The 24732-nt window shown below is 38.7% G+C and overlaps 1 protein-coding gene across 1 annotated transcript in view; it reads left to right on the top strand.

Annotated features, from left to right (window-relative positions):
• The window catches only part of Glut1 (Glucose transporter 1), a gene marked incomplete in the record, with an annotated part of 492009 nt that extends 468153 nt beyond the window's left edge, over positions 1–23856 (top strand). Inside the window, 2 exon segments of the mRNA XM_070100219.1 lie at positions 9696–9752; positions 16598–23856. Coding sequence (XP_069956320.1) covers positions 9696–9752; positions 16598–16821 — 281 coding nt within the window.
• Positions 23857–24732: the final 876 nt, after the last annotated feature.

Below are 24732 nucleotides of genomic sequence, written 5' to 3'. Positions count from 1 at the left end.
TTCAAGGGTAGCATAAGCACGTGTACAGCACATTATACCTGTATTCCACATTGGTATTTGCACTTTTATAATGAATGAATGAACTAAATAAATGCAATAGTCATTATTTTTTACTTTAGCTAACCTGTTAATAATGGTATTTAAACGAGTTCTTACAGCCTAGGGTAATTATTCAGATAATGAGTGCATATGCTATACAAGAGATTATTCTACTTGAAACAGGGAGTTCATTAGCGTACTTTATACAGTAATGCATATGTAAATAGTAGTGGTAATACGTCTAGTGGAATGAATGAATGGTGCTAAATTTTTTGTAAAAAAAAAAAAAAAAGTGTGAAATGAATTTGGCAAGCTGTTTTCAGTTAATTTGTGCCCATGATATAAATATCTGAAACTTACATGCATGTCGTGTATATAATTGTCATTTGTGTAAAAATTTAAAGGGTTTTCACTCTCTTAATGTGTAGATAATACCATTAGTATGTGTAACCTTGCATAACCAGTATATCAGTAAAGATACATAGTAATTAAAAGTCATTTGTCAGTATCTGCATGCAGCAGCTGCCCCCATGTATCCCTGCATCACGTGCGCCTTCTTCTACACATGCACGATCTTGTCTATTTGTTATATTGTATTGTATTTCTGTTTATATATGTGTCTAGCTAAAGAGAGAGTACTGTTCTTGCCTTTTAAGCCTTCATGGCAATAAATGTTTTTCTAAGCAATTTATTGTTTAGCAAAACTTTATATAACTATGGAAATTAACTCAAAACTTGTACTTCATATAATTTTATTATGGTTTTATATATATATATATATATATATATATATATATATATATATATATATATATATATATATATATATATATATATATATATACACACACACACACACACATATAATAATGCATATACACATGAACACACACACACACACATACAAATGAGCCCACATGAGAGTAATGAAACAGGAAAAGCTGGGAACTGTTTAGTTCAGTCTCATATGTACTGGTACTGTCTTCAGGAAGCCTAGAAGAATACAAGAGGTGAAGTTTATGTACAGTATATATAACTTCATGTTAAGGGTGGTCACAGCATCAGGGTTTTCACTTTACAAGATGCTGAACATGGATTGTGACACATTCATAGGCAACTTGAGAGTTCTGAACTTATAAAACCTTTTCTAATGCCATGTACAATAGAAGCCAATTTCCAGTTATTATTCTTAACATGCTTGAAAACTTCTGAACTGCCTTATGCGTATCTACCTTATCTTTTATCTTCAGTTATTCTGGTGATCAAATTTCTTCATGTTTGTCCTATGTATGATTGGTTAGTCTTTGAAAAAGACTTCCATATACCTGCACCAGGTACCTCTGGTTATACATTTTGTTAGGATAATACAACTTAGGGATTACATTTTTTCATGTTCTTACATTCTTTGTGTCAGTTTTAGTTTCCATTATGTTTATTCACATTTTTAACCATAGTAATTAGTACTGGCTCTTGACTGTTTTATGTGAAACATTCAGGATAACAGTGTCTTTTGAATTATGGAGTAAAGATGCTGTTATTCATCCATTTATGGAAGGTACCTGGAGAGGGTATACTTAATTTAAGGAGAGTTATGCTTTGAAGAGTCAGTGCATGATTCCTGGCCCTGCCTCTGAACTCCTGTTAGTTTTCTGACTCCTGTGCTCCAGGGATTGGTCACACCTACTCTTGAAACTGTTTGCCTCCACTACCTCTTTATCAAGCAAGTTTTACTTACCACCTTGAAAATGAAAAAATACTACCTAAAGTCCCTTTGGCAGATTGCATCTTTAGCCACTTTCTGTATTCCCTGCCTATGCCCAATTATTTCCCTTCATTTGCTGTTTTGTTTCATTTCTCCTATTACAGCCTGTCAAGGTATTAAAGTCCTTAGCCTGCAATTTTCCATATGTCAAGGAAACAACAATGTCTCATTAAAAACTGTATATTGTGGCAGATTCAATTTACGAACAATAATGGCACACTTTTTTTTTTTTTTTTTCATTTGGGAGCAGGGGGAGACAGACTAATAGACTGACTTCATCTTCACTCTGCTTTTCTCTTCTAAACTGGCCTACACTTTTTGGCCATAGTGTCATTTATCAACAGAGATTGAGTTTGTCTTACACCTTGATTTTCCCAGTTGGACGCCTGTATACAGAATGACATCCATTCATTATAAGATGGAAAACATACAACAAACTATAAACAGCTTGCAATAATGTTGGTAGAATTACCAACATTTTTTTTTTTTCCAACAAGTCGGCCGTCTCCCACCGAGGCAGGGTGACCCAAAAAAGAAAGAAAATCCCCAAAAAGAAAATACTTTCATCATCATTCAACACTTTCACCACACTCACACATTATCACAGTTTTTGCAGAGGTGCTTAGACTACAACAGTTTAGAAGCATACACATATAAAGATACACAACATATCCCTCCAAACTGCCAATATCCCAAACCCCTCCTTTAAAGTGCAGGCATTGTACTTCCCATTTCCAGGACTCAAGTCCGACTATATGAAAATAACCGGTTTCCCTGAATCCCTTCACTAAATATTACCCTGCTCACACTCCAACAGATCGTCAGGTCCCAAGTACCATTCGTCTCCATTCACTCCTATCTAACATGCTCATGCATGCTTGCTGGAAGTCCAAGCCCCTTGCCCACAAAACCTCCTTTACCCTCTCTCTCCAACCCTTTCGAGGACGACCCCTACCCCGCCTTCCTTGCCCTATAGATTTATATGCTTTCCATGTCATTCTACTTTGATCCATTCTCTCTAAATGACCAAACCACCTCAACAACCCCTCTTCTGCTCTCTGACTAATACTTTTATTAACTCCACACCTTTTCCTAATTTCCACACTCCGAATTTTCTGCATAATATTTACACCACACATTGCCCTTAGACAGGACATCTCCACTGCCTCCAACCGTCTCCTCGCTGCTGCATTTACCACCCAAGCTTCACACCCATATAAGAGTGTTGGTACTACTATACTTTCATACATTCCCTTCTTTGCCTCCATAAATAATGTTTTTTGACTCCACATATACATCAATGCACCACTCACCTTTTTTCCCTCATCAATTCTGTGATTAACCTCATCCTTCATAAATCCATCTGCCGACACGTCAACTCCCAAGTACAGTGGACCCCCGGTTAACGATATTTCTTCACTCCAGAAGTATGTTCAGGTGCCAGTACTGACCGAATTTGTTCCCATAAGAAATATTGTGAAGTAGATTAGTCCATTTCAGACCCCCAAACATACACGTACAAACGCACTTACATAAATACACTTACATAATTGGTCACATTCAGAGGTAATCGTTATGCGGGGGTCCACTGTATCTGAAAACATTCACTTCTTCCATACTCCTCCTCCCCAATTTGATATCCAATTTTTCTTTATCTAAATCATTTGATACCCTCATCACCTTACTCTTTTCTATGTTCACTTTCAACTTTCTACCTTTACACACATTCCCAAACTCATCCACTAACCTTTGCAATTTTTCTTTAGAATCTCCCATAAGCACAGTATCATCAGCAAAAAGTAACTGTGTTAATTCTCATTTTGAATTTGATTCCCCAAAATTTAATCCCACCCCTCTCCCGAACACCCTAGCGTTTACTTCCTTTACAACCCCGTCTATAAATATACGTATTAAACAACCATGGTGACATTACACATCCCTGTCTAAGACCTACTTTTACTGGGAAGTAGTCTCCCTCTCTTCTACACACCCTAACCTGAGCCTCACTATCCTCATAAAAACTCTTTACAGCATTTAATAACTTACCACCTATTCCATATACTTGCAGCATCTGCCACATTGCTCCTCTATCCACTCTATCATATGCCTTTTCTAGATCCATAAATGCAATAAAAACTTCCCTACCTTTATCTAAATACTGTTCACATATATGCTTCAATGTAAACACTTGATCTACACATCCCCTACCCACTCTGAAACCTCCTTGCTCATCCACAATCCTACATTCTGTCTTACCTCTAATTTTTTCAATTATAACCCTACCGTACACTTTTCCTGGTATACTCAGGTAGTAGGTTGGTAGACAGCAACCACCCAGGGAAGTACTACCGTCCTGCCAGATGACTGTGAAACAGAAACCTGTAACTGTTTTGCATGATGGTAGGATTGCTGGTGTCTTTTTCTGTCTCATAAATACGCTAGATAACAGGGATATCTTGCTACTCCAACTTACACTTTGGTCACACTTCACAGACATGCACATGCATATATATATACATACATTTAGGTTTTTCTCCTTTTTCTACATAGCTCTTGTTCTTCTTTATTTCTTCTATTGTCCATGGGGAAGTGGAAAAGAATCTTTCCTCCGTAAGCCATGCGTGTCGTATGAGGCGACTAAAATGCTGGGAGCAATGGGCTAGTAACCCCTTCTCCTGTAGACATTTACTAAAAAAGAGAAGAAGAAAAACTTTATAAAACTGGGATGCTTGAATGTGCGTGGATGTAGTGCAGATGACAAGAAACAGATGATTGCTGATGTTATGAATGAAAAGAAGTTGGATGTCCTGGCCCTAAGCGAAACAAAGCTGAAGGGGGTAGGGGAGTTTCGGTGGGGGGAAATAAATGGGATTAAATCTGGAGTATCTGAGAGAGTTAGAGCAAAGGAAGGGGTAGCAGTAATGTTGAATGATCAGTTATGGAAGGAGAAAAGAGAATATGAATGTGTAAATGCAAGAAATATGTGGATTAAAGTAAAGGTTGGATGCGAGAAGTGGGTCATAATAAGCGTGTATGCACCTGGAGAAGAGAGGAATGCAGAGGAGAGAGAGAGATTTTGGGAGATGTTAAGTGAATGTATAGGAGCCTTTGAACCAAGTGAGAGAGTAATTGTGGTAGGGGACCTGAATGCTAAAGTAGGAGAAACTTTTAGAGAGGGTGTGGTAGGTAAGTTTGGGGTGCCAGGTGTAAATGATAATGGGAGCCCTTTGATTGAACTTTGTATAGAAAGGGGTTTAGTTATAGGTAATACATATTTTAAGAAAAAGAGGATAAATAAGTATACAAGATATGATGTAGGGCAAAATGACATTAGTTTGTTGGATTATGTATTGATAGATAAAAGACTGTTGAGTAGACTTCAGGATGTACATGTTTATAGAGGGGCCACAGATATATCAGATCACTTTCTAGTTGTAGCTACACTGAGAGTAAAAGGTAGATGGGATACAAGGAGAATAGAAGCATCAGGGAAGAGAGAGGTGAAGGTTTATAAACTAAAAGAGGAGGCAGTTAGGGAAAGATATAAACAGCTATTGGAGGATAGATGGGCTAATGAGAGCATAGGCAATGGGGTCGAAGAGGTATGGGGTAGGTTTAAAAATGTAGTGTTAGAGTGTTCAGCAGAAGTTTGTGGTTACAGGAAAGTGGGTGCGGGAGGGAAGAGGAGCGATTGGTGGAATGATGATGTAAAGAGAGTAGTAAGGGAGAAAAAGTTAGCATATGAGAAGTTTTTACAAAGTAGAAGTGATGCAAGGAGGGAAGAGTATATGGAGAAAAAGAGAGAGGTTAAGAGAGTGGTGAAGCAATGTAAAAAGAGAGCAAATGAGAGAGTGGGTGAGATGTTATCAACAAATTTTGTTGAAAATAAGAAAAAGTTTTGGAGTGAGATTAACAAGTTAAGGAAGCCGAGAGAACAAATGGATTTGTCAGTTAAAAATAGGAGAGGAGAGTTATTAAATGGAGAGTTAGAGGTATTGGGAAGATGGAGGGAATATTTTGAGGAATTGTTAAATGTTGATGAAGATAGGGAAGCTGTGATTTCGTGTATAGGGCAAGGAGGAATAACATCTTGTAGGAGTGAGGAAGAGCCAGTTGTGAGTGTGGGGGAAGTTCTTGAGGCAGTAGGTAAAATGAAAGGGGGTAAGGCAGCCGGAATTGATGGGATAAAGATAGAAATGTTAAAAGCAGGTGGGGATATAGTTTTGGAGTGGTTGGTGCAATTATTTAATAAATGTATGGAAGAGGGTAAGGTACCTAGGGATTGGCAGAGAGCATGCATAGTTCCTTTGTATAAAGACAAAGGGGACAAAAGAGAGTGCAAAAATTATAGGGGGATAAGTCTGTTGAGTATACCTGGTAAAGTGTATGGTAGAGTTATTATTGAAAGAATTAAAAGTAAGACTGAGAATAGGATAGCAGATGAACAAAGAGGCTTTAGGAAAGGTAGGGGGTGTGTGGACCAGGTGTTTACAGTGAAACATATAAGTGAACAGTATTTAGATAAGGCTAAAGAGGTCTTTGTGGCATTTATGGATTTGGAAAAGGCGTATGACAGGGTGGATAGGGGGGCAATGTGGCAGATGTTGCAGGTGTATGGTGTAGGAGGTAGGTTACTGAAAGCAGTGAAGAGTTTTTACGAGGATAGTGAGGCTCAAGTTAGAGTACATAGGAAAGAGGGAAATTATTTCCCAGTAAAAGTAGGCCTTAGACAGGGATGTGTGATGTCACCTTGGTTGTTTAATATATTTATAGATGGGGTTGTAAGAGAAGTAAATGCGAGGGTCTTGACAAGAGGCATGGAGTTAAAAGATAAGGAATCACACATAAAGTGGGGGTTGTCACAGTTGCTCTTTGCTGATGACACTGTGCTCTTGGGAGATTCTGAAGAGAAGTTGCAGAGATTGGTGGATGAATTTGGTAGGGTGTGCAAAAGAAGAAAATTAAAAGTGAATACAGGAAAGAGTAAGGTTATGAGGATAACAAAAATATTAGGTGATGAAAGATTGGATATCAGATTGGAGGGAGAGAGTATGGAGGAGGTGAATGTATTCAGATATTTGGGAGTGGACGTGTCAGCGGATGGGTCTATGAAGGATGAGGTGAATCATAGAATTGATGAGGGGAAAAGGGTGAGTGGTGCACTTAGGAGTCTGTGGAGACAAAGAACTTTGTCCTTGGAGGCAAAGAGGGGAATGTATGAGAGTATAGTTTTACCAACACTCTTATATGGGTGTGAAGCATGGGTGATGAATGTTGCAGCGAGGAGAAGGCTGGAGGCAGTGGAGATGTCATGTCTGAGGGCAATGTGTGGTGTGAATATAATGCAGAGAATTCGTAGTTTGGAAGTTAGGAGGATGTGCGGGATTACCAAAACTGTTGTCCAGAGGGCTGAGGAAGGGTTGTTGAGGTGGTTCAGACATGTAGAGAGAATGGAGCGAAACAGAATGACTTCAAGAGTGTATCAGTCTGTAGTGGAAGGAAGGCGGGGTAGGGGTCGGCCTAGGAAAGGTTGGAGGGACGGGGTAAAGGAGGTTTTGTGTGAGAGGGGCTTGGACTTCCAGCAGGCGTGTGTGAGCGTGTTTGATAGGAGTGAATGGAGACGAATGGTTTTTAATACTTGATGTGCTGTTGGAGTGTGAGCAAAGTAACATTTATGAAGGGGTTCAGGGAAACCAGCAGGCCGGACTTGAGTCCTGGAGATGGGAAGTACAGTGCCTGCACTCTGAAGGAGGGGTGTTAATGTTGCAGTTTAAAAACTGTAGTGTAAAGCACCCTTCTGGCAAGACAGTGACGGAGTGAATGATGGTGAAAGTTTTTCTTTTTCGGGCCACCCTGCCTTGGTGGGAATCGGCCAGTGTGATAATAAAAAAAAAAAAAATACATGCTCTCCACCAATCCCTAGGTACCTTCCCCTCTTTCATACATTTATTAAACAAAAGTACCAACCACTCCAACACTATATCCCCCCCTGCTTTTAACATTTCTGTCATGATCCCATCAGTTCCAGCTGCTTTACCCGCTTTCATTCTACATAATGCCTCACGTACCTCCCCCACACTTACATTCTGCTCTTCTTCACTCCTAAAAGATGGTATACCTCCCTGACCAGTGCATGAAATTGCTGCCTCTCTTTCTTCCTTAACATTTAAAAGTTCCTCAAAATATTCTCGCCATCTACCTAATACCTCCCTCTCCCCATCTACTAACTCCCCTACTCTGTTTTTAACTGACAAATCCATACTTTCCCTAGGCTTTCTTAACTTGTTTAACTCACTCCAAATTTTTTTTCTTATTTTCATTAAAATTTCTTGACAGTGCCTCTCCCACTCTATCATCTGCTCTCCTTTTGCACTCTCTTTACCTTTCTTTTACTCTCCATGTACTCTGCTCTTCTTATAACACTTCTGCTTTGTAAAAACCTCTCATAAGCTACCTTTTTCTCTTTTATCACACCCTTTACTTCATCATTCCACCAATCACTCCTCTTTCCTCCTGCACCCACCCTCCTGTAACCACAAACTTCTGCCCCACATTCTAATACTGCATTTTTAAAACTATTCCAACCCTCTTCAACCCCCCCCCCCACGACTCATCTTTGCACTAGCCCACCTTTCTGCCAATAGTCGCTTATATCTCGCCCGAACTTCCTCCTCCCTTAGTTTATACACTTTCACCTCCCTCTTACTTGTTGCCACCTTCCTCTTTTCCCATCTACCTCTTACTCTAACTGTAGCTACAACTAAATAATGATCCGATATATCAGTTGCCCCTCTATAAACATGTACATCCTGGAGTCTACTCATCAACCTTTTATCCACCAATACATAATCTAATAAACTACTTTCATTATGTGCTATATCATACCTTGTATATTTATTTATCCTCTTTTTCATAAAATATGTATTACTTATTACCAAATCTCTTTCTACACATAGCTCAATTAAAGGCTCCCCATTTACATTTACCTTTGGCACCCCAAATTTACCTACTACTCCCTCCATAACATTTTTACCCACTTTAGCATTAAAATCCCCAACCACCATTACTCTCTCACTTGATTCAAAACTCCCTACGCATTCACTCAACATTTCCCAGAATCTCTCTCTCTCTCCTCTACACTTCTCTCTTCTCCAGGTGCATACATGCTTATTATAACAGTATGTTAGGTAAAAGGACACAAGTGCAACTAATGTGACAATAAAATGTCACATTAGTTGCACTTGTATCCTTTTATTTAACATATAAATAACTTGTAAAATTGTTGCTTCCATTTTGTTGGTTTCTGTGTCCTTCATGATTTAACAGCACATAGGAATACGTACTGTGTTAACGTAAGTAAGGCTAACCGGTTTAATTATTAACCCACAATATTAATTTCTTTTAGTTTATCCCTACAGACTTTCACCTATCTTCTCTGTCTGTTGTTTCCTATCTGTTTCTTGCTGCAATGCTTTCTACTACCTTGGCAAGTGGAGGCATGATGCTATAACTACCCAAGCATTAGTAGAGATGGTTCTTGCTTTGGTTATGAGATCTGAAGATAGATATACTTGTGGCTGGTTCTGCTCTTGTAAGTCAACCAGAAGATGGCCTTAGTGCGAGATTGAAACATACAGTGCTCATCATAACTTTCTTTATGGCTTCATTTATTCCATTGATCATTATGTGTTACACTATTGTGCATGCATATAATGTGTGTGTGTGTATATATATATATATATATATATATATATATATATATATATATATATATATATATATATATATATATATATATATATATATATATATATATATATATATATATATAAAATATATTTTTTTTATATTATTACTGTACTATATTTAGAAGTTTTATTTTAAAAAAACCTAGCAGTTTGTGTGAGAGACCTGGGCCCCCGGCCCACAGGTGCACCAAAACAAGACGATGGTAAGTGTTTACAACAGTAATCAATGTTTCATATATTGTAATTATAATTTTAAGCAATTGTTTATTATATAACTGTCTTGAAGAGATAAGACTTTCTTTACAGGTAATTTATGACACTTTATAATATTTATACCTTGAGTCCTGTTTGAACACTGCATGATTTTACAAATAATAAAAGATTACAGATATTTTGTATTACAGTGAACCCTCGACCAACTATATTAATCCATTCCAGAGAGCTCGTCGTTACTCGAATTAATTTTCCCCATAAGAAATAATGGAAATCCAATTAATCCCTTCCAGACACCCAAAAGTATGAAATTTTTTTTTTTCACATGATATATACATTTTTCCTACACAGAAAAAGGATACATGCACAATAAATAATGTACTGTACTAAAGAATAAATAACACTTATCTTTATTGAAGATGTAGTGATGTGTGGTGAGATGGGAGGGGAGATGGAAGTGCATTAATTTTTGGAAGGGAAATCCCCTGCCATAAGGACTTTAGGTAGTGAGTCTTTTTCTGGGGTTACTCCCCTTCTTTGTTTTTTAATGCCACTGGGAACAACTTGAGAGTCACTGGACCTCTGTTGCACCAAAAATCTGTCCATAGAGCTCTGTACCTCATGTTCCTTAAGATTTTCCTAAAGTGGGTCACAACATTGTCATTGTAAAAGTCACCAGCACGGCTTGCAATAGCTGTGTCAGGGTGATTTTCCTCTTTGAAGGTTTGCACCTTTGTTCACACTGTACACATTTCCTTAATCATTGAAGAAGGCAACATCCTCAATTTCTCTCTCCCCTCCTCTGAAGCAATTTCCTCAGTTGTGGCCTCTTGCTGTTGCAGATGCTCTTGCAGCTCATCAGTGGTTAGTTCTTCATCATCGTCCCCCACCAACTCTTCCACATCCTCCCCAATAACCTCCAACCCCATGGACTTCCCCAATGCCACAATAGATTCCACAACTGGCATAGGCTCCTCAGGGTTAGCCCCAAACCCATCAAAATCCCTCATATACACATTGTGGCCACAATTTCCTCCAAGCAGAGTTCAAGGTCCTGTTAGTCACTCCCTCCCAAGCCTTACCTATAAGGTTTATGCAATTGAGGATACTAAAGTGATCTTTCCAAAACTCTCTTAGGGTCAATTGAGTGTCTGAGGTCACTTCAAAGCACTTATGAAACATTGCTTTGGTGTACAGTTTTTTGAAATTTGAAATGACCTGCTGGTCCATGGGCTGGAGGAGAGGAGTGGTATTAGGAGGCAAAAACTTCACTTTTATGAAATTCAACTTCTCCGAAATTTGCTCTGGCAAGTCTGAAGGATAACCAGGAGCATTGTCTAATACCAGGGGGCAATTTATTTTCCAGGAGGTAATTTTTCACAGTGGGGCCAAACACATGGTAAAACCAGTCATAGAAAATGTCCCTAGTGACCCATGCCTTACTGTTTGCCCTCCACATCACACACAAATTAGCCTTGATGACATTGTTTTCCCTGAACACTCTGGGAGTTTCAGAGTGATACATGAGTAGAGGCTTCACTCTGCAATCCCCACTTGCATTACTACACAACATTAAGGTTAGCCTGTCTTTCATAGGCTTGTGCCCTGGCAGTGCTTTTCCTCCTGTGTAATGTAGGTCCTGTTTGGCATTTTCTTCCAAAACAGGCCTGTTTTGTCACAATTAAACACTTGTTGGGGTTGCAGTCCTTCAGCTTCTATGCACCCCTGGAATTCCTACACATATTTTTTAGCAGCTTTTTTGTCCAAACTGGCAGCCTCACCACACTGTGTATGCCACTATGATTTTTAAATCTCTCAAACCAACCTTTGCTGGCCTTAAGTTCACTCACATCACCACTAGTTGCAGGCATTTTTTTAATTAAATCATCATGCAACTGCCTTGCCTTTTCACATATGATCGCCTGAGAGATTCTATCTCCTGATATCTGTTTTTCGTTTATCCACACCAATAACAGTCTCTCAACATCTTTGTGTTTCGAAAACATACTTTCACCTTTTACAACAACAGCTTCCTTGATTGCCTTTCTGTTGGCCAAGATAGTAGCGATGGTTGATTGAGGTTTGTTATACAACCTGGCCAGCTCAGAGACATGCACTCCAGTTTCATACTTTGTGATGATCTTGTTCATTTCAATTGTAATTCTCACCCTTTTTACCACAGGGTTGTCTTTGGGCCCATGGTGGCTTATTTAGCAGTTACAAGCACTAAAAACACTGGAATAATACAAAATGTACCGAATGTATGCGTGGAAGCGACCACACTGGCACACTAACTGAAGGCAGGACAGCTAAGGCACACTTAGGCCAGATGGGACACTTGGACGCGTTCGGGACGAATCATGTTGGTTGAGTTTTTCATCGTTGGTTGGGCCAAAATTTTTACACTCAAACGCTTCGTTAGTCAAATTTATCGTTAGACGATGCTTTCGTTGGTCAGGGGTCCACTGTATATGCAGTAGGCATCATAAATATGCACAAGCATAAACAGATCACACGAGATTCCTTACTATGACCTGTTGTTTTTAATTTATAATACCAAAATATGTACTTGTTCCTCACCTAACCTAGTATTTTGAAGGATTACCCTTCCTCTTGATGCTCTCCTTGTCTACTAAGTACTGATTAGACTAACTTATAGAGGATAGAAAAGTCAATACCCTCCCACACCTGTTTAATGGCACTCCAGATTTGGGGTTTAGAGGGCATGTCCATGCCAGAGTTTACATTCTTTATTGGATTTATGTCCAGCGAGTTTTCAAACCAGTCATTAAAGCTTGGTAAATCACAGTAATTTAGTCAGTTCTTTGTCATTGGCAGTACAGTAAGGGGCATTGTCTTCCATACAAAAGTTGCCCTGGGCACTTCTTGAATCTGTCAAGCAATGATCTACTAAGGGCAAACTTATGGGCGTGCATATTTATAACCCCTACTGTATGGTATACAGAAAGCTTAGTATTGGTTATTGGTATATAAGTAACCCTCTTTATGCATTTATGCAAGGTTTATACTAAGATAAATTATTCAGCTGTGTCCACTAATATACGGTACATTGGTATGAACACTAAAACATATGAAAAATTGATATTGAAAAATGCATGTATGTACTCCACAATTTAAGGAAGGAGTCAGCTCAGCAGATATTCCTTCATTGCGGCAACATTTTAATCAGACATTTCTAACTCATATTATGGTTATTTATAACCATAAATCTACAAACATTATCTCTCAGTCCACAGCAGGATTCAAACCTGCATGGTTTGAATCCTGCTGTGGACCAAGAGATAATGTTTGTAAATAATTTTGCCCATTTGTGAATTGTTAAGCATTATAACCATACCAACAAACATTTTATTTCTTTGTGTAGTATACAGAATATGGTTTACATGTAATAAAACATTGTTAGGCACAAAGAGTTACTAGCATGTGATGCATTTCAGGCAGGTTGATCCTAATGCTTAGAGACTACTTAACCCTTTGACTGTTTCTGGCCCCTCTCTGAAACTGTCATTCTATGTCGCTCAATTTTTGAAAAAAAAAAAATTATTTTTTCTTATGAAATGATAGAGAATCTTTTCCCAATGGTAATGACACCAAAAGTTCGAAATTTGGTCGAAAACTCATGGAATTATGCTCCCGCGAAGTTAGCGGTCTCGGCGACATATGCGTATCGGCGATTTCGCCGACTTTGAGCCCTATTTTCAGCCAATTCCATTGTTCCAGTTGACCAAACTCATAGCTATTTCTTTAGAACTCCATTTTATCTATCAGCTGAGTACAAGAAACCTCCCATTTACTAATTTGGACTACCCAATATGGTGGTCAGAAATTGGCAATTTGGCCAATTTCACGCAAACTAAAAAAGATGTCAATTTCAAAATAGGGTCCAGAATAAACAAGGTAGACATTCGTGGCACTAAAATAACATATTCTCTGTTCATTAGTCACATCTCTAGGCCCCTCTTATATTATTATTGCTTTCTATTTTGATTTTTTATTCATACAAAAAAATACAAAATTTACTGTTATGCAGACTACTGCATTATTGTAAAAATGGTATAAATAATATCAGTGCACTAGTGAAAGTATATTAGACTCCTCAGTTGACGTGTATTGGACGTGTGGTGTGATTTATTTACTCCTGAACATTGGTAAAAATCGATCATTTCCGCTACTTTGAGCTCAGTTTCAAAGTCGTTTTCATCGTCAAAGTAATGAAAATCATCTCTATTTCTGTAATATGTTTTCCATTTTATCACCTAAGACCATGAAAACGCGAATACATCGATAAATACTATACGAAAATACACCTCAAAGTCAGCGTTTTATTCCAAAAAAACGATCAGAGTTTTTTTTTTCTCATTACGCAATGTGTGCTGCAGGATTTTTTTTATGTGGTGCACACTGACCACACAGACCCATTCTCTCACATGTGGGCCTACCAGCTTTCTCCCGCTTGATTTGAAGCCGCTAGAATTATTGAGTATATATACGTCAGAAACATTGGCTCGTAAGACGTATTTATACGTCGAAAACAGTCAAAGGGTTAAGTCTCGACATAGGTTATTGAGTGGTAATTTCATAAATATGTACAATATTAGTATATTATTATTATTATAATTATGGGGGAGCACTAAACCTGTAGGATTATACACCACATGTGGGGGGGATGGAAGGTATTCAGGGAACTGGAGCACAGATCCAATTCCCTAGATCAAGAGCCCCTCACCAGCATCAAGGAACCTCCCTTGAGGGGAATATGTATTGGTGCATTTTTAAATTTTCATCATTTGTTTAATATAAAGCAGGTAAAGATGACCATTATAACATGACTGGGCAGGAGAGGGTTACTTATTGACCAACCCACTATGCACTCCATTTTTTCTGCCCACCCCCATTGACTTATATCACCTAGAGCCTGTATGGGTGTGAATGGAGGCCTAGGTAGTATACTGTCAGCCAGTGGGTCCAGGAACTGAGAAACTAAGGCTTACTATTGCATGACTAACCTTTGTGACTTCAGCCTCTTTGGACCCTGAAATTTATACCCAGTCTAGCATTGACTTCTCTGCTACTTTTGTTTTTGATTTACCAGCCATAAATGACTTTCACGGTAGCAGTTATTTTCTTAATACTGCATTAAATTCTACTTGTATACCCATTCTCGCCACCACTCACAGTGGTAGTTTGAACGTGTAGGCTGAGCACTTTACACACTGCTCTGCTCTTTATCTCTGTTGATGCTGTATTTTCTCTACTAATGAAGTGTTACATTTTTCTTAAAGTATTCTGTTTTAAGATCTCTCAGGACTATTCCACAAACTTTGGGAAAATTTTTTCATAAATGTGTACCTGGGTGACTCCACAACTGTCCTTGGGATATTCATCTAAACTGTGCAGTATGGAGCTCACTACAGATACAATGTTACTACATTCATGGAGGAGTGCTGAACCCATAAGGGTCATACAGTGCCTTGTTCAATCCAGGGAAGAAGAGCACAGATCCAGATCCTTAGATCAAGAGCCCCTCACTTCAGTAACAAATGCACTTCAGGTTTGGTTGTATTATACATGCAGCTAAACTTACTTTCATGGTTGCAGTTTGAAGTTGCAGAAAATGGCAGGCAAGCACTCTGCACAAGTTTCCATCTTTGACATTACTGGCAAGAAAAAACTCAACTCTCTTGACTTGTGTGGAAAAGGACACTTGTATACAGTTCAGGACATTTATTAAAGAATTTTTTTTTGCCATGAGTGGTTTCATCCCTAATATATATTAAGCTAAAACAGGGTATATATAATGAAAAGTGCAGGGGATTGGTAGCAAGAGTGAAGTGAGGCAGATGATACATCAGGTTGCCAAATAACAGGTTGGACAAATATAAAATAAGATGGATTGGATTTGAGCATGACCTGCCTAGCATGGGCCAACAAATTTTCAGAATCTGGGTAAGGTGTGGTACAACCCTATGATATTATCAACTCATTGTTCTTACTAGGTCCATTTGCAGATTGCTGGAACATACACTATTTAACCCTCTGAGTGGCCATCATGTAGATCTATGTTACTGATGCTAGGGTCCTTCATATAGATCTACATTTTGAGAACAGCTTTTTCAGATAAGCTGCGAGTGGTAAATTTTGGAAAAACCATTAAAAATGCAACAGGTCATACACCTTTAGTTGGCATTCCTGAATTCACATCCAGTGTCCAGTCAAGCTTCTATAATTAAATGGTCAAATTTTCTATGGGTGTTATGACTATCACCACAGTAGCATAACTGGAGGGAATCTCAAAAGACATCTGGACAAAGATTATTTTCCCATTCCTCTGGAAGTAAATTTTGTTGAATGGAAAAATACCAAGTATATTAACACTAAAAAAAAGTTGCTGGGTTCTAGGTAAATTATCCAGATAAAGAATGGCCCAATCACAGGGAAGAAGGTCTCACACTCCACAGAATGAAAGCCATTAAAATTTCACCACTGTAATAAGGTGACCTAGTATGGGTCATAATTATCCTGTGTTTCGAGATAAGGTCATTATACAATTTCTTAACCCTTTTTCTGCACACTTGCCATTTTTTATTACCTATAGTATACTTCTTAGTTTTTCTATATTTCCAAAGATTTATATAGTTATTACTAGCACTTAACAATGTGACAAAGATTATAGATTGATTCTTTATTTCAGTGTTTGATAAAATGTTTTTAATGATTTAAAACTATTGTAGATTTAACTTATTGCAGATTATTGTATAAAATTTACAGTAATAAACTTTGATGTGATATTTTATTATAAATTCTACTTCCACAGCACCCTCAGCACGCTCTGACAGAAGCGATGGACCCGGCGGCCTGGGGCGACGGGGGAGTGATGGCAGCAATTCCTGTGGAGGCAGTAGTAGAGCCGAAAGTGGGGTGAGTAGCTCCCGTGCCTCTAGCCAAGCCTCCAGTCAACCAGATAGCAGTGCCAGTAGTGGCCAGTCTGTAATTGCCCAGACCCAGACCATGCCTCATCCAACTGAACCACCTGTATGACTAGAGGCCACCACGCGGATGTGAGGACACGCCCAGGGCTCATGGCCGCCACAGGGCCGGCGGTCTGAGCCCTCTCCGGCACATGTGGTGCCGGAGGACCATCCTCCCGCGTGGCACTCGCTCAAGCCCCGTGGCCGTGAACCATCATGGTCCCCGGAGCCACCACCATCCCCTGTTCGTGGGCCTCATGGTGTGCTTCCAGCAAGACTACGGGCTAGCCAAGAGACCCTGGAAACTAAAGATTGGCCCCCTCCACCACAAGGAGTTGAGTTAGATCAGCTTGCAGCTCCTCCTCCCCCCCGCGCCTTTATGCCTGGCACTTGGTCACCTCGGCCTGAGCATCTACCTCTAACAGCAGCAAGTACAGTAACTGCTAGTAGAGGTGATCCCCGAAGTCCTGGAGCAGTTGCAGCAGCAGCTGTGGCAGGTAATGCACAAATAATATATGACCATCATCCTGTGCGTCACGCAGCTGATTGTCCTGCTCATAGACTAGACAGTAAACCAGAGAGTGGGCGGTCAAGTAGTCGACCTGCTAGTCGGCCGAGTAGTCGACCAGCTAGTCGGCAAGGTAGTAGAACCACTAGTCGACCCACCAGTAGGTCAGCTAGTAGATCTGGAAGCAGGTCAGCTAGTAGATCTGGACACAGATCGGGATATAGCTCGCCTGGAAGTGACCTGCGCTAGGGTCGCAGGTTCCTTAGGCCCTTAGCAGCCTTCTCCCCCAACGAGTCACTGCCCTAAACACGTGTGCAGCAGCAGCAGCAGCAGCTGCAGCTGAGCCTGTGGGTGTCCCTGACAGACGACTCACTCCGTTACGCTTGCCCCAGCTTTCTTCATGTTTGTTGCCTCTAGTGATAGCTGGAGATGGAGGGCCCTTTGTAATAGTTCATCAGATCTGTAGACAATCGAGGGAGTGATGTGGCGGCTGTCCTGCAAAAGTGCCATCCCACCTGTTGAACTGAATGCGTCCAGGGTGTTGCTTCCCGCCATTAGATGATATAACACTACTGCCATCTCTGAGACCTCAGTTAAGCACATAATGGATCATCCAGGACATGAGAGCACTTTAAATCATGGTTTATACACAAACTATGCAATACACACAAAAATCTCATACTTGTGTCCTGAATGTTGGAAATCCAGTTAATTATACCTTGGATATTTAAAGAATTGGTGTACTGTAAATGATATTAGAAATTAGCTCTGTATCACAGACTTGCATACCTTGATCAGAGCTAAAGATGTGATAGTATAGTACTGGAAAAATTATTTAACTGTTTCTGCATAAAACAAAGTAACAGACACCAGTGTTTCCAAAAAGTGCCACACATATAGAGTTAGTGGACTGAGCTCGCTCAAATAATGTTTAGGAAATATTTAAAGGAGTTGCAAACATTGCAGGCAGTTATAAATAGTAATCATCACTGATATAGGTGAACACACGAGCTATGTGGTAATACCAAGAGTAAGAGCTGTGATGATCCTTATCTTGTGAAAATTTGGCAGTAAAACCATAGAACACTACCAGGATTGCCATTAGCTCTCTATGGTAATGTTATATGGGGGAAGCTATGCATTGAAACTAGTGATACAGTACTAGGAAGAATGGCAGCAAGATCATAAACCCAGTAAGGAGGTACATAGTGCTCTTGAATAGGCAGTGATGTGCCGTCAAAGTGAATGCAACAGTGAGTGAATCGCGTCAGACACAGAACATTACAAAGTTAATTTTACTTGAAATATGCATAATTTACATGATGCTTTACAAAAAGAGGAAATTGCTTGCTAAGGAATCTCTAGGTTTTAGAATTTCTGATCAAACAGTAATATAAATACGAATTAGTTACAATGTGTTGTTGGCATTGTTGTTTAGTCAGACTACCAGGATCTGCAGAGGAGCATGGAGAGGAGACAGTCGGTGAGGTGGCCACATGAGTGCACTAATCTGCAGTGGTTTTCAGGGTCAAGCAATGCCCACCACCACTGCTGAATAGGAAGAGATCAGAAGGGCTTAGTGCAAATTGCATCCACATGCCACCCACTTATACTGTGAAGAAATATGTGGATTAGGCCTAGAGTAAGCGCTGCCCTGCTTGGCCCACCACAGCTGACATAGAGAGAGGATCAGCTGCCACCACCATCCCCTCCAATCTCTAGCCAGTTGTGGGTGGAGGCACAGGTGCCACCTTCCCCATTTGGTGCTCGGTGGCTGGGTTGTTCCTAACAGAGGGGCACTGGTTGCCCTTACAGTTACTTGGCTGCCTTCTATGTGTACACTCAGATCTTGTTAGTTAGTATGCTTTGTTCTACAAGAAAATTTAGTATATAATCAATGCAATACACGTTAATGACAATGAATCTGGATTAATATTTAATTTCATATTAACAACTACAATAACATGTACTCTAATAATATGGCTTTGCTGTATCTTGGTGGAGAGCATCTTCATCCTAATCATCATCACCACGATGATTATCATCATATGTTGATGTAATGTGTGGCAGCTGCACATGTGGTAGCCCAGTGACCTCCTGTTAGGTGGCCTGGCGCACACTGCTATGTAGGCTCAGCGTCAATCATTCCTACATTTGTAAATCTTTAAATAGGTTTCATTATGTACATTCAGCTATTAGATATTAGGGGAGGGAATTAGTGATTTGCAGAGTACTATTTGCAGAGTACTATTCGAGAATAGAATGTGAGCACTTAACTGCATTTCATAACATATCATGCTCTATTGAATTTATTTATTTTAATTGAAAAGGATTGTATTAAAAAATTCTTACAAATTCAGAAAAATCAAAATTAAACCAGAATAATCTCTGAAAAGAAAGCAACATGTTTAGTATGAAATAATGTTTAGTCATTACTTATAAGTTTTAGGCCTAAAAATGTAATTATTAGTTAGTCTTATCAAATCTAAAGCTCCAGTAAGCATGCTAGGTAAGCAATATGCAAAATACACTTGATATTTTACTTGTTGGTACATATTTTAAATTTCTTATAAGAAACAGTTGCGTTCCTAATATTCTTGCACTCGCCATCTCTGGATTTGTAAGAATTTATGGATTTATTTGATTATGTAAAAATGCATAGACAAATTTATTTATTTAATTATTGAAAAATAAGTTTTTATCACTTTGAGACTGCCAGGAAAGTAAATCATTTAGATTCTCATTAAGCCACAAACAGTACCACCATATCAAGTTAGTTTGCATGTTAAGATTATTTTTTTTTTCTTTTTTTTAGTTTTTAGATATTTTTTATTACTAAAACTTTCCATAATAACTTGAGTGTTTGGCAATTAAGTATGAGTAGCACATACATATAATATATAAAAAGTTATATAACTTAGCTTTTGCATTATAGTAATATATACTGAGCCAATTTTAATATGAATGAAAGTTGGGGTTTAAAATAGTTAGGGAATTTTAAAATTTATCTTTACTCTTTACACAGTTGTAGATTACGCTCACCAGTTTTTACAGAGTTGCTCGACATGTGATACAGAAAAGTTGTTATTCTTGAAAGTTTGCTACATTTTTTATTGCTTTGTATGATCATTGCTGTCTAAATTTACAGAAAAAGATGATTAAGTGTACAGCCCAATATGATGACATTGTATGAGAGAGATGCCCTGTATAGTTGATAACAATGAACGATGTGAAATGTGTCATCCACTCTCCATTGATTCTCTCCCCTCTGGTTTGTTTATAGTGCCATAGAATATTGGGATAGTTAAAATAATTTTTATAGGGTTTATGAATTTCAAAAGATTTCAGATTTATGCAGAGTCCCTTTACCTAAACCCTCACCACTGCCGCCAAGCATACATGGTATGCAAGTGACGAGGAGAAAGTACTTGCTGGGAAGTGATCGATATTCAGGCAATAATGAAGAAAACATTCGTAATTGGACAGTACTGCACTGTATTTAAATGTATGTATTATACTGTTTTTTTAACTTTCATCCTGTTAAAAATAAAACCATCTTATATCTTCATTTGCATTAGTCATAATCAGCCAGCTTCCTCTAAGGCAGTATGATTCAGAGAACTAAAAGAAAAAACACTCGCCATCATTCACTCCCTAGCTGTCTTTCCAGGGGCACATGGACATTATGATTCAAATGTCTTGCTGAACCACAACATCCCATCCATATCGGAAGTGCAGGCATGGTACTTTCTCCCTCTAGAACTCCATTCTGGCTAACCAGTTTTCCTGAATCCCTTTATAGATATTACCATGCTCAATTGTTCATACTCCAGCAGCAGGCCAAGTCCCACTAACCACTTGCCAATCTAGCACACACACACATGCTTGCTGGTTGCTCAAGTCCCTACCTCTATAAACCTTCATGCCCTCCTTCCATGTCTTACTGAAACATTCCTTACACCACTTTCCATCCAACCCAGATCTTAAACCCATTTTAACTTATTGTGCTCTAAATAAGCAAACTGCTATATCTTAACTCCACTTCATTTCCCTGAGGTATACATTTTGTACCACTATATAATCTTTTAATTTCTTATTCTCCAAATAATGTTAAAACCTTACAATGATCTTAGTGCCAGTCTCTTCCTCACAACTTTTAAAAGCCATCCATACCTTACATCCCTAAAAAAGCAATGCCATCCATCATCTGACTGAGGAAGGTCTGTAGACTGAAAATATTTTCAGTCTACAGACCTTGTACTGCTAAATAAATAAATATATATACATACATATATATAATATATATATATATCATCAGCTGTCTCCCACCAAGGTAGAGTGACTCGAAAAAGAAGAAACACTATCTCCATCATTATATTGCCAGAGGCCCTTCGATACTACAAATCAGATTCCCCTCCAAACTGCAAATATCCCAACCCCTCCTTCTGGGGTAGAGGGGGAGATTAGAGTATTTATTTAATTTTATATTGCCCCATCATCTCTAAATGTCCAAACTACCTCAACAACTCTTCCTTAGTCACTTAAATAATATGCTTTTTATAACCGACACATACCCCAGACTATAAATTCTCTGCATAATATTCACACACAGATGTGTCTGAGGGCAATTTGTAGAGTGAATATTATGTGGAGAATTCGTAGAGGGCTGAGGATGGGTTGTTGAGGTGGTTCAGACATTTAGAAATGCTGGAGAAAAACAGGAGGCTTTGAAAATCCAGCATGTGTGAGCATGCTAGATAGTGAATAGACAACCAGTTGTTTTTAATGGAAGTGCTCTTGGAATGTGAATAATGTAACATGAAGGGATTCAGGGAAACCAGTTAGCCAGACTTGAGTCCTGGAGGTGGGAAGGGCATTACCTACATTCTGAAGGAGGGATGGGAATGTTGCAGTTAGAGGACAATCTGATTTATGATGTCAGCACACTTCTGGCAACACAGCAGTTGAGTGAATGATGATGAATGGGTTTCCTTCTTTGGGTCACCCAACCTTGTTGGTAGATGGCCAGTTATATTAAAAATGAAAGAGAGGTAGGTAGGTGTGTGTATTTATTTATGCACACTGTACAATATCAAAGTGCAGAGGATACATGTCAGCAGGTTGAGGAAAACTCTCATATAGATGGAAACAATATGAAGAGTATTTTAATCTAAATCTGAGATGTTCAGCAGAGGAAAGGAGAGAGTAGGTTTATATATGAATTTGATCACTAGACTACATTCCCTGTACTACTGAAGATCTCGGACAGATATCGAGTTTTTTTTTTTACACTAAATTTGTATACATGTGGATTTCTCCTCAATTCATAATGTACTGGTAAACCCCTGCCTGTTGTGCATCCACCTACTGCATTTTCATTTTGAGATTCACATTTTCTTCTTCCTTCAACTTTCAGTGTAAACCTACCCAGCTTCATGCCGACGTGATCATTTTATTAGTCCAGTTTTGAGCATTGAATTATTTAGCAAGTGCATTTATACTGTGTGTGTGTGCTTATTTTATGTATATATAAAGAGCTCACATTTGTTTGACAGAAATTGGTCAAGAACCATAGATTTTCATATTTACATTTTAATTGAGGTTGAAATATTAGTATTTTTTCCTTTGTTGGTTTTTAACTAAATCCATTCATACACTGTATGATCAGTTTATGTATGTATAAAGAGCTCTCATTTATTTGGTAGAGATTGGTCAATAACTACAGATTTAATACATAACTGGAAACCACGACTGACTAGAATACTAGATGTTGAGCACATAATGTCTGGAGACACATGGCAGTGACTCCAGCCTGCCAAACTCTTTCACCCCATACCCACCACCAACATGAAGTGTGTTTACTTGTCTTTTTATTATATCTCGTCTCTAAATATTAACCATGATCCAAGATATAATGCTGGAGGTGCTAAGAAGAGGAATTGTGTGTTGAAGATATAGTAGTCCCTCCCTGATGTTGTATTAGCTATTCCTATGTTCTCTGGAAGGAACACCCTTATCTGTGAAAGGTATACTTAACAGCCATCCACTGCCAAGGCAGGGTAACCTGTAGAAGCAAACACACTATCATTCGTTCCATTGCTGTTTTCCAGAAGTGTGCTGACACCACAATCAGATTACTCTCTGACTGTAATATCCCCATCCCTACTTCAGATTGCAGGACTTGTACACCTGTGTATGTTGTACTTGTGACAGTTAGGGAGTCCTTTGACCGTGTAGGTCACTCAGCACTTGCAGCCATAAAAAATGCATAATAAAAAACATGGATAAAAGCAACAAACACTCAACATAAATAAATTATATCAAGTTAAAATAGCCAACATCCATTCATCCCCCTCCCCAACATTATAGCTTAGCTATACATCTGGTGTCCTTCTTTTTTGCATAACATTTTTTTAAATTTTCAGTAGCTCTAATACTATATAATCCTGAGCTGTATGGCCCATATGGTTTAGCACTTTTCTTCAAATATATTAACCACATCTTGAAGCCCATTCTAGAAATCTAATACTTTTTGAAAATAAATATTTTCTAATATCTTTTCTTCATTTTTTGAAGAGGAGTTGTAAATTATCTTTGTGGCCTCTTATTCTCCCTATTGCTGGTTCCAATTTTGTTTTTCACATCCTCATATGTATAGATTTGCATGCTCGATTTCTAGCACACTTAGCTCACACACTGAGGATCGATCCCTGGTATGGCTGAAAAACATTAGGACGTGTTTCCATAAGACACCTGCTGTCCATGTCCACCTATCAGTAAAATGGGTACTTGGGTGTTAGTCGATTGGTGTGGGTCACATCCTCGGACAAAATTGACCTAATTTGCCCGAAATGTTATGCATAACAAGGGGCTTTCTATATAGTAGTATGTCACTGATGTCAGCTATGGTCTGTATTGTATACCTTGTACATGTACTTGCAGAAATAAAGATATTAATATTACAGTATGCCATTGCAATTCGGGCATTTCCAAAGTTTTCAGTTATTATTTATAAGTTATATTCTAGGATATTTTGTTGCACATCTTTGAACCTTTTCTCTTATTATAGTGCATAACATTTCATAAACAATTTATTTAGCATTCTCCCATATATCTACAAATAGCTAGTACAGCAGGGCTCCAACTTACGATGTTAATGTGTTCCAGAATATTCCTTGGTTTTTCAGCATATGGACTCTATTTTCCTTATCTGAATTTGGTTAATTTAATTTCCCAAAGAATTTCTATCCACTATTTTACATTCTGTGCTGTTTCTTTGCACTTACATGTGGGAGGTGAGAGGGTGGTGCAAACATGGTGTGGTTGGGTGGATGGTGTAAGCATGGGGGTGAGGGGTTGGAATGCGGGCAGGTGTTGTCATTGATCTCAGTACAAATGTTTACCGAACACGCCCACAGCACAACCAACATGCCAAACCAGGGTTTCACCTCCCTCCCTACTTCACCACCCACC

This window comes from Cherax quadricarinatus, chromosome 72 (assembly GCF_038502225.1).
Source record: "Cherax quadricarinatus isolate ZL_2023a chromosome 72, ASM3850222v1, whole genome shotgun sequence".
Lineage (NCBI taxonomy): Eukaryota > Metazoa > Arthropoda > Malacostraca > Decapoda > Parastacidae > Cherax > Cherax quadricarinatus.
Note: the sequence above shows the minus strand (reverse complement) of the source record. Positions and strands in the feature narration are given on the sequence as shown.